The sequence below is a fragment of the Schistocerca cancellata genome, chromosome 3, assembly GCF_023864275.1.
Source record: "Schistocerca cancellata isolate TAMUIC-IGC-003103 chromosome 3, iqSchCanc2.1, whole genome shotgun sequence".
NCBI lineage: Eukaryota > Metazoa > Arthropoda > Insecta > Orthoptera > Acrididae > Schistocerca > Schistocerca cancellata.
This window is the reverse complement of record NC_064628.1, coordinates 515,733,525-515,746,363: the sequence shown is the minus strand read 5'-3', so window position 1 is coordinate 515,746,363 and position 12,839 is coordinate 515,733,525. Positions and strand designations below refer to the sequence as shown.

Here is a 12,839-nt window from a genome sequence, read left to right as displayed (position 1 = left end):
TTGTTGATACTACAGAATATTTGACTTTGTTGACGGAGATTCTGCTTGCACAGCTTCATTACTATCGCAGTGTAGTCCTCGATCGTGTTCTTTAAGTTTTGGAAACAGATGAAAATCGGATGGGGCCAAGTCGGGACTGTATGCAGGATGATCGATGAGACTGAACCCAAGGCGTCGGGCTGTTGTAGACGTCGCAGCGCTCGTGTATGGACTGACATTGTCACGCTAAAGGAGAGGGTGCTCCTTGTGTGGACGAACTTTTAGAATTCGAAGCGGATTACAGCACGCTGTTTCTCCTGCACCGATATAGTAGCGTTACAAACTACCATGTCATATGATACAATTATTCAACTGATGATTCGGTATTATCAACATATCTTAAATTTTCTTTTATTGTAATGTCTTACGAATTGCCTGACATCTGACGGTATTTCACAGGTCTCACATAATCTGCATATGAAGTGGAATACCTGTGTATTGCACCTCACAAGTATTCAGTAATTGTACGGCTATTTTTTCCACTTCATGGGCGATCTCCCGATTCTGATGTTTCAGTGCTCTGTTAACTTTTTCTCGCCATATCATAGCTCTTATCTTATCTTCACCAACTTCATCTTCCACAACACTGTCTCAGTCTTCGTTACCCTTGTACGGATCATATACATATTCCTTTCGTCTTTGAACCTCTGTTTCTTAGCACAATACTACCTCGCAATTTGAGCCCTTGTTGTTTGCGCTTCTCTTTTCTCCAATGGTCCTCCAGTTTTCCAATAGAGTGTATCCAGCTTTCCAGTAGTCTTGCATGCCTGTCCAGTTTTGCATTCCTCCTCCAGCCAGTCCTATTTTGCCATTAGCACTGACTACCATATCGTTTTAGAGGTCTCTATTCTCTTTTAACATTTGCACTAGTTTTATATTTTCTCCATTCCTCAATTAAATTTATTATCTCGTTTGCTACCCAAGGATATCTAGTTTTGGTATTTTCTTCAAATAGCACACTCGTCTTCAAATTTCGCGCGACTGACATAGAACATGTGTAATTTATCACTTATCTGTCCAGCCATGTTTTTTGTAAATAGACCATTGTGGATTTAACGCTACTTCTAAGGCAGAAATCTAAAAAAAGCCTGGGACTGAAGCACCCAACAGATTTGTCACGGATGATAAACGAAGCAATTAATTACTCATTTTTCGAATACAAGTAGCTCGTTCACTGGTTAATTCTGGCCGTTAGCTGACGGAGCAAGGTGAAGCAGCTCTTCGCTGCGGAGAGATGTGTGTTCGTGTGATGCAAGGCGCTGGTCGCTTGCCAACGTTGGGCCCATCGCTGCCACGGCGCTAGCAGCCCCTTATAAAAGCTGGCCGCTTCAGCCACTGAGCACTTTGTCCACTCAGACGTCGCCAACATGCTCAAGGTACGTCTAGCGCTGCTGGGCGCTTAATAAGCTACACGAGCCGTGTTCTGCTGTTGCGCACTTAGTCATCTATTACGAAATATGGACTTTTTCCCTAAAAGCAATGGGAAATTTCTAAAGTAAACTTGTTGAATGTGTTTTAATTATTGATTATTGCGACTCCGTCTCGCTCAGTATTATGGTGATACAGATTCCATGATATACACTACTTGCTTTCCCATCAAATTGTAAACAGGAGATTTGGTTGTTTTGGGGAAGGAGACCAGACAGCGAGGTCATCGGTCTAATCGGATTAGAGAAGGATGGGGAAGGAATTCGGCCGTGCCCTTTCAAAGGAACCATCCCGGCATAGGCCTGGAGCGATTTAGGGAAATCACGGAAAACCTAAATCAGGATGGCCGGACGCGGGATTGAACCGTCGTCCTCCCGAATGCGAGTCCAGCGTCTAACCACTGCGCCACCTCCCTCGGTTTATGTAAACAGGAGAATTAATTATATATCTGCTATATGTCTTTTAGAGTTAGTGATGGAATATTATCGGGCAAGGAGTTTAAAGGAGAATCCTCCTTTGTATCATTGTGTGATGTCTTACGTGTTGAGTAGAGAAGTCGTGCTCGGAAATGTTACTTATAAGGAAGACGTGACGGATTAATTTTCGCTGTAGTCAAAAATGGTCATACTCCTTACCGACAAGTGGGTTTGGACAGTGGTTTCAGCATCTTACTAGTATCATGCATATACAGTTCACCATGCGTAAATGAATCATTGTGATTCAGGCGTCGCGTTGGAAGAAAACACCCCATTCCCAATGTTTGTCAGAACTGATCCGGGATTTTTATCAGTATGCAGGCAAGGTCGTAAGTATTGCCCCACCGAGCTATCATTCTCCTCGCAGGCTCAATGGAGAAACAGTCGGTGGTGGAGAAACAGTCGGTGGTAGCTCCCACCAAAGATGTCGGATATCTTCCAGATCAATTCAGGTAATCAGGAGACTGTCTGCACGAGTATTGTCCAGCTACAAAAGCAGTTCCTCCTCATATAAAAAAAGATAGAATTCGCACAAGACTACGCTGCATCTTTCATTGATCTATTCTCCTTAAGCAAATGCATTAAGTGGGGAAATGGCTTGAGAGGTCACCGTATGGAGTTAACGAACGATATGCCGTAGACACTAGTCGAAGGTGATGTTTTGTGGCAAGAAGGCTGGCTGCATCTGCTAAAGTAACAGTATTATCACACGGAGTTTCAAAACTGCTAAAAGTAATGAGATACCGTGCAGAAGCTAATATTTTGAACGATACGGTACAGTCTATGTTCTGTTCTACGTTTCTGTGTGATAGTTTTGAGTGTATGATACCTGTAGTGACAACTGTTCGTGTATTGCTTAAGAGAATGTTCAGAACTGAATGTTTAATTAACAGAGACGTCATAAACCACAACGACATTTGATCTTCAAACACAGATCATGTTGATTCCATAACGACAGCAGTTGGTGCAATATGTTACTGACCAGCATCTTTTGGCAGTCTTCTTCATAATGGTGCAACCAACACACATGAAAGATTATCACTTACATCAGTGTAGGATCAGCTCGCATGCCTACAGATGACATTGTTCCAATCCATAAATCGACCCCTGCATTTCACTGCTCTGACAGAGATACGTGTCAGCAACCGGTTTCCTTGCTCATGGACTGTCTGGTAAAAAATTTTTGCTAACGGTCGTGAATGACATATTCCGCTGTGTTCGAGAGAGGATCAACACTGTCTGCACATGCCCATTACAATACCATACACTTACACAGTGACGTATATCAGATGTCTCACATGTGACGGTAAATTTTTTGGAACAGCCATCCCTTCTACGACATAATCTTTCAAACTGTGAAACAATGTTTGCGGAAAATAGTTGTAAATTGGGTAGAAAGCGTTCATCGAGAGCGTTCCGACATCTCTAAATTGTTTACAAATCCTCTATGATCCTAGTAACGAAATATTACTGTGTAGTAAATCAAATATGATTGCAACAGGATGCAATATCTTAAGGCTGCGTATGAAGAACAACTCTTCAATGACCTCAACGAATGTCTGATGAGGAACTCAACTTTAGCGACAAATTTATACATTTTTTCCATTTTGTGCTAGTCTAATAACATCGCAATGGAAATATTATTGCTAACGACAATAAGTTCACAATCTCATAGGGATCGTCATTAGGGGATGTAAAGTTATTGGTGAACTTAAACTCCTCAATTGACAAATTAGATTTATCATGTTATTGTTATTGTTGTTGTTGTGGTCTTCAGTCCTGCGACTGGTTTAATGCAGCTCTCCATGCTACTATATCCTGTGGAAGCTTCTTCATCTCCGTGTACCTACTGCAACCTACATCCTTCTGAATCTGCTTAGTGTATTCATCTCTTGGTCTCCCTCTACGCTTTTTACCCTCCACGTTGCCCTCCAATACTAAATTGGTGATCCCTTGACGCCTCAGAACATGTCTTACCAACCGATCCCATCTTCTTGTCAATCTGTGCCACAAACTCCTCTTCTCCCCAATTCTATTCAATACCTCCTCATTAGTTATGTGTTCTACCCATCTAATCTTCAGCATTCTTCTGTAGCACCACATTTCGAAAGCTTCTATTCTTTTCTTGTATAAACTACTTATCGACCACGTTTCACTTCCATACATGACTACACTCCATACAAATACTTTCAGAAACGACTTCCTGACACTTAAATCTATACTAGATGTTAACAAATTTATCTTCTTCAGAAACGCTTTCCTTGCCATTGCCAGCCTACATTTTATATCCTCTCTACTTCGACCATCATCAAAACGCCTTTAATACTTTAAGTGTCTCATTCCCTAATCTAATTCCCTCAGTATCACCCGAGCTAACTCGACTACATTCCATTATCCTCGTTTTGCTTTTGTTGATCTTCATCTTATAGCCTCCTTTCAAGGCACTGTCCATTTCGTTCAACTGCTCTTCCAGGTCCTTTGCTGTCTCTGACAGAATTGCAATGTCATTGGCGAATCTCGAAAGTTTTTTTTTTTTTGTTCTCGATGGATCTTAATTCCTACTCCAAATTTTTCTTTTGTTTCCTTTACTGCTTGCTCAATATACAGATTGAATAACATCGGGGATAGGCTACAACGCTGTCTCACTCCCTTCCCAACCACTGCTTCCCTTTCATACCCCTCGACTCTTATAACTGCCATCTGCTTTCTGTACAAATTGTGAATAGCCTTTCGATCCCTGTATTTTACCCCTGCCACCTTCAGAATTTGAAAGAGAGCATTCCAATCAACATTGTCAAAAGCTTTCTCTAAGTCTACAAATGCTATAAACGTAGGTTTGCCTTTCCTTAATCTTTCTTCTAAGATAAGTCGTAGGGTCAGTATTGCCTCACGTGTTCCAACATTTCTACGGAATCCAAACTGATCTTCCCCGAGGTCGGCTTCTATCAGTTTTTCCATTCGTCTGTAAAGAATTCGCGTTAGTATTTTGTAGATGTGACTTATTAAACTGATAGTTCGGTAATTTTCACATCTGTCAACACCTGCTTTCTTGGGGATTAGAATTATTATATTCTTCTTGAAGTCTGAGGGTATTTTGCCTGTCTCATACATCTTGCTCACCAGACGGTAGAGTTCTGTCAGGGCTGGCTCTCCCAAGGCTGTCAGTAGTTCTAATGGAATGTTGTCTGGTCCTGGGGCCTTGTTTCGACTCAGGTCTTTCAGTGCTCTGTCAAACTCCTTATGCAGTATCGTATCTCCCATTTCCTCTTCATCTACATCCTCTTCCATTTCCATAATATTGTCCTCAAGTACATCGCCCTTGTATAGACCCTCTATATACTCCTTCCACCTTTCTGCTTTCCCTTCTTTGGTTAGAACTGAGTTTCCATCTGAGCTCTTGATATTCATACAAGTGGTTCTCTTTTCTCCAAAGGTCTCTTTAATTTTCCTGTAGGCAGTATCTATCTTACCCCTACTGAGATAAGCCTCTACATCCTTACATTTGTCCTCTAGCCATCCCTGCTTAGCCATTTTGCACTTCCTGTCGATCTCATTTTTGAGACGTTTGTATTCCTTTTTGCCTGCTTCATTTACTGCATTTTTAAATTTTCTTCTTTCATCAATAAAATTCAATATTTCTTCTGTTACCCAAGGATTTCCACTAGCCCTCGTCTTTTTACCTACTTGATCCTCTGCTGCCTTCACTTCTTCATCCCTCAAAGCTACCCATTTTTCTTCTATTGTATTTCTTTCCCCCATTCCTGTCAATTGTTCCCTTATGCTCTCCCTGAAAGCCTGTACAACCTCTGGTTCAGTCAGTTTATCCAGGTCCCATCTCCTTAAATTCCCACCTTTTTGCAGTTTCCTCAAAAAATAGCTGTGAGCACTATGGGACTTAACATCCATGGTCATCAGTCCGCTAGAACTTAGAACTACTTTAACCCAACTAACCTAAGGACATCACACAACACCCAGTCATCACGAGGCCGGGAATCGAACCCGGGAACCCAGGCGCGCGAAGCGAGAACGCTACCGCACGATCACGAGCTGCGGACCAGTTACTTCTGTTTTAATCTATTTATCATAAGACTTGGTAAAGGTATGTACACGATCTCATAGGAATCATCATCAAGAGATGTGAAACTTCCTGGCGGATGAAAACTGTGTGCTGGACCGAGAGTCCAAATCGGGACCTTCTACAAACTGAGTTGCCCAAGCACGACTCACGCCCCGTCCCACAGCTTCACTTCCGCCAGTACCTCGGCTCCTGCCCTCCAAACGTCACAATAGCTCTCTTCATAAGTCGTGCGTGTGTACCTCAGTTGGTAGAACACGTGCTCGAGAGAGGCATAGGTCCGGCACACAGTTTTAATCTGCCAGAAAGTTTCATATCAGTGTACACTTCTCTGCAGAGTGAAAATTTCATTCTGGAAACATCCCCAGGCTGTGGCCAAGCCTTGTCTCTGCAATATCCTTTCTTCCAAGAGTGCTAGTTCTGCAAGTTTCATGCGAGAGCTTCTGTGAACGTTGAAAGGTAAGAGACGAGGTACTGGCGGAAGTAAATCTATGGGGACGGGTCGTGAGTCGTGCTTGGGTTGCTCAGTTGGTAGAGCACTTGCCCGAAAAAGGCAAAGGTCCCGATTTGGACTCTCGGTCCGGCACACAGTTCTAATCTTCCAGGAAGTTTCATATGAGCGCACACTCCGCTGCAGAGTGAAAATCTCATTGATCACGTGACGCAAATGAAATTTCTGATTATAGACACCTTACCTCACAAATTTTGTTTATGATAAGACTTGGCTACTAATGTTATGAGTGAAAATTGCTACAGTACACCGTATTTGTTCATGATTTTCATTCTGATGCAGCTCCTATAACACATAATCTTCCTTGTGTTTTCATTCTGAATACTCGGAACAGTGTTAAAGCAGTACTTCTGCTGTAGAGTGATTTCTGCTTTCTCGGACTGCGATCACTCTCTGTATCTTTTCATTCACATCTGCTACAGCTTGTGCTGATCGTCGTCGTGGCCGCCTGCTGCGTGAGCGCCGCCCCCAAGGCAGGCCTGGCCCCCTTGGCCTACTCCGCCCCCCTGGTGGCGGCCGCTCCCGTGGCCTACGCCGCCCCCGCGCCGGCTGTCGTGACGGCGCACAGCTCGCAGTACATCGCGCAGAACTTCAACGGACTCGCCGTGGCCGCCGCCGCCCCCGTCGTCGCCGCTGCCCCTGCCGTCGCTGCCGCGTACCACGCAGCTCCCGCCTTTTATTACAAATAAGCAGCCCTTGATTGACACACCTATATTTAACAAAAAATAAAATCATCTTACTAGCAATAAATAGTGTTTTATTGTCTTCCATCTGAAACAAAACTAGAACATACATGACATTCCCTGCATATCCATTCACTGTTTATTGCAAAAAGTCACACATAATAATAATAAGAATAAGATATCATACCAAGAACGTGGAAAACAAATTTTCTCATTTTGATCTACAGATGTCTTTGGGTTTTACATGTAGTGTATAATAATAATAATAATAATAATTTTCGTGATCTGGTAATAAAATCATGTCAGGAAGTCAAAGATTTGTCAAGATTAATTAAAAACAATTTGTCACAGACGACAGCAAAATATCAAATAAATATGAGAGGAAGCACGTGTCAATGTAAGTGTTATTGCAGTGAATTTGGCGGAACATACAATAGTAAATCAAGCAAAAGTATTTTTAGAAAGTCAGTTACTACGTGTTACTTGTATATCAATGAATATACGAGCATTCACAAGAGACTGTAACTGGTGACCTGGCAGTCGAAGTGCTGAAGTTAATGGAAGACCTCTGTTATCTTTTCTGTGATGGGATTTTCAATAGTGAAACATCAAAAAATTTTCAAACGTGTGTGAAATCGTATGGGACTTAATTGCTAAAGTCATCAGTTTCTAAGCTTACACACTACTTAACCTAAATTATTCTAAGGACAAACACACACCCATGCCCGAGGGAAGACTCGAACCTCCGCCGGGATCAGCCGCACAGAGTGAAACATCACTCCCTCATTGTCAGTTGGATAAGGATGGGGAATGAATTTGGCTTACTGGACATTATAGGCTTCTCCTTCATACATAACAGCATACAGTTTGTAGATAATTTCGAGAGTTCTACTCGAGAAACAATATGATGTTTGGTAATTACTATGCTATGCACCAGCGACATCTTACTGAAATGAGATATTTCCTTACCACAGTATTGGCCTTTGGGAGACCTCAGTGTAAAACTTGGTATTGATTTCTGTAAGTATCCATCTTCTTCTTCTTCTGCGGACTTGGTTTGCCCCTGTTTTCTGCCTCAATCCGTGAATATACTGGATCAGCTACTGTCTCATCACTTGAGACACATCGTCTGTACAGTCATTTCCCTCGAGGTTATCGATGTTTGCAGATTTTAGCTAGTCTTGTGGGAGTCCATATATTTATTTGCATTTTGTTTTCTAAGTTGTTCCCTTATCGACACATTTGCTCTTTTGTCCCACATGGTTACTCTTTAGATCTGTCTACCTCTGTTTCCACTGTCGTTAACTTTTGTTTCATCTTTTTCCTTTCTGCTCAAGTTTCTGCTGCATACCTCACAACAGGACCTCCAGTTGTGTCTTATATTTTTCTTTCTCCTTAGTTGTCATAAATTTATTCCTCCATACAATATTTTGCAGACATCCGGCTACCCTTACTGCGTTTGTCACTTGATTTTTCACCTCCATGGTTATCTTCATAGCTGATGAAAATAGTCCCTAGACAATTAAAGCTCATCATCTGTTCAATTCACACACCGTCATCATTGAAGCGAATAAGGTATGCAGCATTGCCAGAAAATGTCACATCTTACACTAGACAGCCAGGAAGGTTTTTTTAATAGTGCAAGGAGTCCATCATGCACTGATGAGACAAATAAAGTGGTACAGCTGCCTAATATCGTGCAGAGCCCCCGTGAGTATCTAGAAGTGCCGCAACACGACGTGGCATGGACTCGACTAACGTCTGAAGTAATGCTGGAGGGAATTGACACCATGAATCCCATAGGGCCGTCCATAAATCTGTAAGAATACGAGGAGGTGGAGATCTTCTGAACAGCATGTTGCATGGCATCCGAGATATCCTCAATAACATTCATGTCTCGTGAGTCTGGTGGCCAGCGGAAGTGTTCAAACTCATAAGAGTATTCCTGGAGCAGCTCTGTAGCAGTCCGGGACATGTGAGGTGTGGCATTGTCGTGCTGGAATTGCCCAAGTCAGTCGGAATGCATAATGGACATGAGTGGGTGCAGGTGATCAGACAGGATGCTTACGCAAGTGTCACCTGTCGAAATCGTACCTAGACATATCAGGGGTCACACGTCACTCCAACAGGACGCGCCCCACACCATTACAGAGCCTCACCAGCCTCACCTGCTGACAAGCAGGGCCCGTGCAGTCATCAAGGGTATACGAGTGGACCTTCGCCTCAGAAAGGCCATATCGATGATGTTTCGCTGAATGGTTCGCACGCCGACATTTGTTGATGGTCCAGCACTGAAATCAGCAGCAATTTACAGAAGGGTTGCACCCCTGTCACGTTGAACGATTTTCTTCAGTCGTCGTTGGTCCCGTTCTTGGAGGATATTTTTCCGGCCGCAGCGATGTTTGAGATTTGATGGTAGTACGGGAAAATCCCCACTTCATCACTACCCCGGAGACGCTGTGTCCTGTTGTTCGTGCGCCAACTATATCACGACGTTCAAACTCTCTTAAATCTTGATAACCTGCCATTGTAGCAGCAGTAACCGATCTAACAACTACGCCAACACTTGTGTTATATAGGCGTTGCCGACCACAGCACCGCATTCTGCCTGTTTACATATCTCTATATTTGAATACGGATGCCTATACCACTTTCTTTGGTACTGCAGTCTAAAATAAACATGTCGTTTTATTTCAAAATATAACTTTAGTATCAGCCATTTCAGAATAGAGAGGAACAACATGTAGGATATGAGTGTGAAAACTGAGCTGCGTACATATATTGTTTATAATGAAAAAATTTCATGGTTAGCTATTATGCTATCGTTGATAATGTCGTCGTAAGACGTGGACAAGGTTGAGGAAGGAGCTGGAGGCGGCGTTGCTGTGGAACTCATCCTGGAACTAGTCTTGACTGAGCCAGAGAAGCCACAGGAAGTTATACCAAATCGACAACTCTGATATTTAAGGCATTATCTTCCAATGAGAATTTGTGTATTACCACGACAACACCTAATAACTGTGAGACATCGTCATATTACACATTTTCTTCATTAAAAGAAGTATAAGAAACTGAAAGACGAGTTGCTGTTAAAAGAATATTTCGCTTTTCATATATGTTAATAAAGATGAGGTATAACGCTGTAAGAAAAGCCCAGTTTTGAAAAAGAACCAGCGCTTTAATTCATCTCCAAGAGGTCATCCTTGCCCGACGGCACAGTAATCAGCGTACAGGCCGCGCATTTAGACGTTCAAAACACTTAAATACAAGTTTTCCATGATATCTTCACACTGATTCTGGAATGTCTTTTTATGCATATGTACCTACATATTATCCTTATTTGCGAAGCGAAGACCATGATATCTTCACACTGATTCTGGAATGTCTTTTTATGCATATGTACCTACATATTATCCTTATTTGCGAAGCGAAGACCACTTTGCATTGTATCACATATTGAGCTCTTTATCCCCGGTCCATATGCGTCTGGAGCACAGGAAGTAAGATAGCTTCCGTGTACACTGCAGGTAGTATCAGTGGTCTTTATGGGAGCGATTTCTATGGGTCTGAGCTATATTCCTATGGCTCTCACTTAATATAGCCTTTGTAACAATGCATACTGACTTCCGCGAGACGGTTCCATATTTCAGTTTTTTCAGTATCTCAGTCATGCTTCTTTGCGGGTGAAATACTCAAGTGATTATCAGTGCTCCACTTCATCAACATTCCAAAATGGCTCGCATGAGTGTTTTGTAATCAACATCTTGCAAGCAATATCACTTGTAGATCCATGAGTTTTCCCCTGTCTTAGCAATGAACGGAAGTTTGTTATATGCTGTACCTATTACCGAACCTACGTGAACATTCCATTTCAGAATCATACGTAATGATATTTGTATAAGTTGACGGACCTCAACTGTCTCATTGAGGCTGCAGTCATAGGATACAACGTTTCTGCGTTTTGTGAAGTAAAATTTTACATTTATAAACAGTTGTAGCATATGAAAATCTTAGTACTATTCTCAAATATTATCAAGATTAGACTGAACATTAATGCAGCTTGTTTTGGAACAATACCTCGTTATGGAAAATGAGATCATGTGCAAAACGTATTGATCAAGCACTGGATGGATACGTAAATATTAGAACAGTTCGTTTCGGGAGGGATGTTACACAGTACAGAGGCTCTGTGTAGAAATCTCTAAACAAACAGCGACTGCTGCACAAATGGGGTTACAGAAGTTTCATATATTAGATTGTTAAAAGGGCAATGCGTGAAGCCTTCAATGTCTACCACAATAAAATCCAACCAAAGGGCCTTTCACAAAACAAAGAAATTCTGCTCATGTGAAGGCTGTCAGTAGCACCAAAGTTATAGCCTTCTAGGTCAGTGGCGGTAGAGTTAGAATCGTCCGTCCTGACAAGGGTGTTACAAGAAACCTAGAAAACTACAAGCCAAAATCAATTAATCTTAGAGCATGTTCTGAGCTCAAACGTAATGTGGTATTTCGAACGTAATGATCTTTTCCATGGCAACCAGCATAGAGTCTACTAATGGGATTGCACTTTCCTTGTATGACATCTGAAATCAACATGGACTGTAAGTATTACATCCCATTTCCCCCTTGGAACGGCTAGAACTGTTTTTTACATCTGACACGTGATTCCATCCAAGACAATATATACCTCCTGTCAACACAGAAATCCCCTAATGAATCGTAAATTTCGTTTCATATCCCGTTTGGTCGTATTTTCGTTAATACCCCTTTACGTGGTACAGAATCAAAGGATTTCGGAAGTCAGTAAATACTGAATCTACTTGATTCATATGTTCGATTGATTTCAGGTATCATACGAGAAGTGTAAGCCCATTTTTAGAATCTATGCTGGTTGCCATGGAAAAGGTCATTTGTTCGAAATACCACATTACGTTTGAGCTCATAACATGCTCTAAGATTCATTGATATTGGATTGTAGTTTTCTAGACCTCTTGTAACACTCTTCTCAGGATGATTCTAACTCTAGCGCCACTGACAGCGTTTAGCGTTTACTGTAGTAGAACTTCTTTGGGTTTTTGAAAGACCTTTTGGTTAGATTTTACATCGGTAGTAAATGAAAGCTTCATACATTTCTGAGCCGTGGTAAAAAAATTGCTGTTTTGAAGAGCGCGCCACAGTTCCTTGTGTGAAGCAGTCGCCCTCCGTTTCTGGCGGTGGGACCGCTGTGGTAATCGCAACTTTGGTGTCTCCCTCTGGTGGGAAAGCGGAAAGGTTACCTGTTCACGTGCATTTAAGGGGCGCTATGAGCTCTGTAGAGGAGTTAGATTGTACACCTCCCTTGTTCGCCCCATCCTTGAATACGCGGTGGTGGTGTGGGGCAATGCTGCCCCCACCCACCTCCGCCGACTCCAAACCGTCCAGAACCGGGCTCTCCGGCGTGCCCTCCACCTCCCCTTCGACTTCCCTACCCAAGAGCTCCACATCCTGGCCGAGGTGCCGCTTCTTCGTACCCGCATCCTTTCCGCAGCCACTTCCTTTTACCAACAAACCCGTCACTCTCCTAATCCCTCAATCCTTTCCCTGGGTACCCGTGTCCACCATCTAGCCACCACTCGATGGCCTGACCTT

The 12,839-nt window shown here is 42.5% G+C and overlaps 1 protein-coding gene across 1 annotated transcript in view; it reads left to right on the top strand.

Annotated features, from left to right (window-relative positions):
- Positions 1-1,406: 1,406 nt before the first annotated feature.
- The window catches only part of LOC126176396 (cuticle protein 38-like), a 72,064-nt gene continuing 60,631 nt past the window's right edge, over positions 1,407-12,839 (top strand). Inside the window, exons 1-2 of the mRNA XM_049923554.1 lie at positions 1,407-1,415; positions 6,952-7,155. Coding sequence (XP_049779511.1) covers positions 1,407-1,415; positions 6,952-7,155 — 213 coding nt within the window. The remainder of the gene's footprint in view (positions 1,416-6,951; positions 7,156-12,839) is intronic.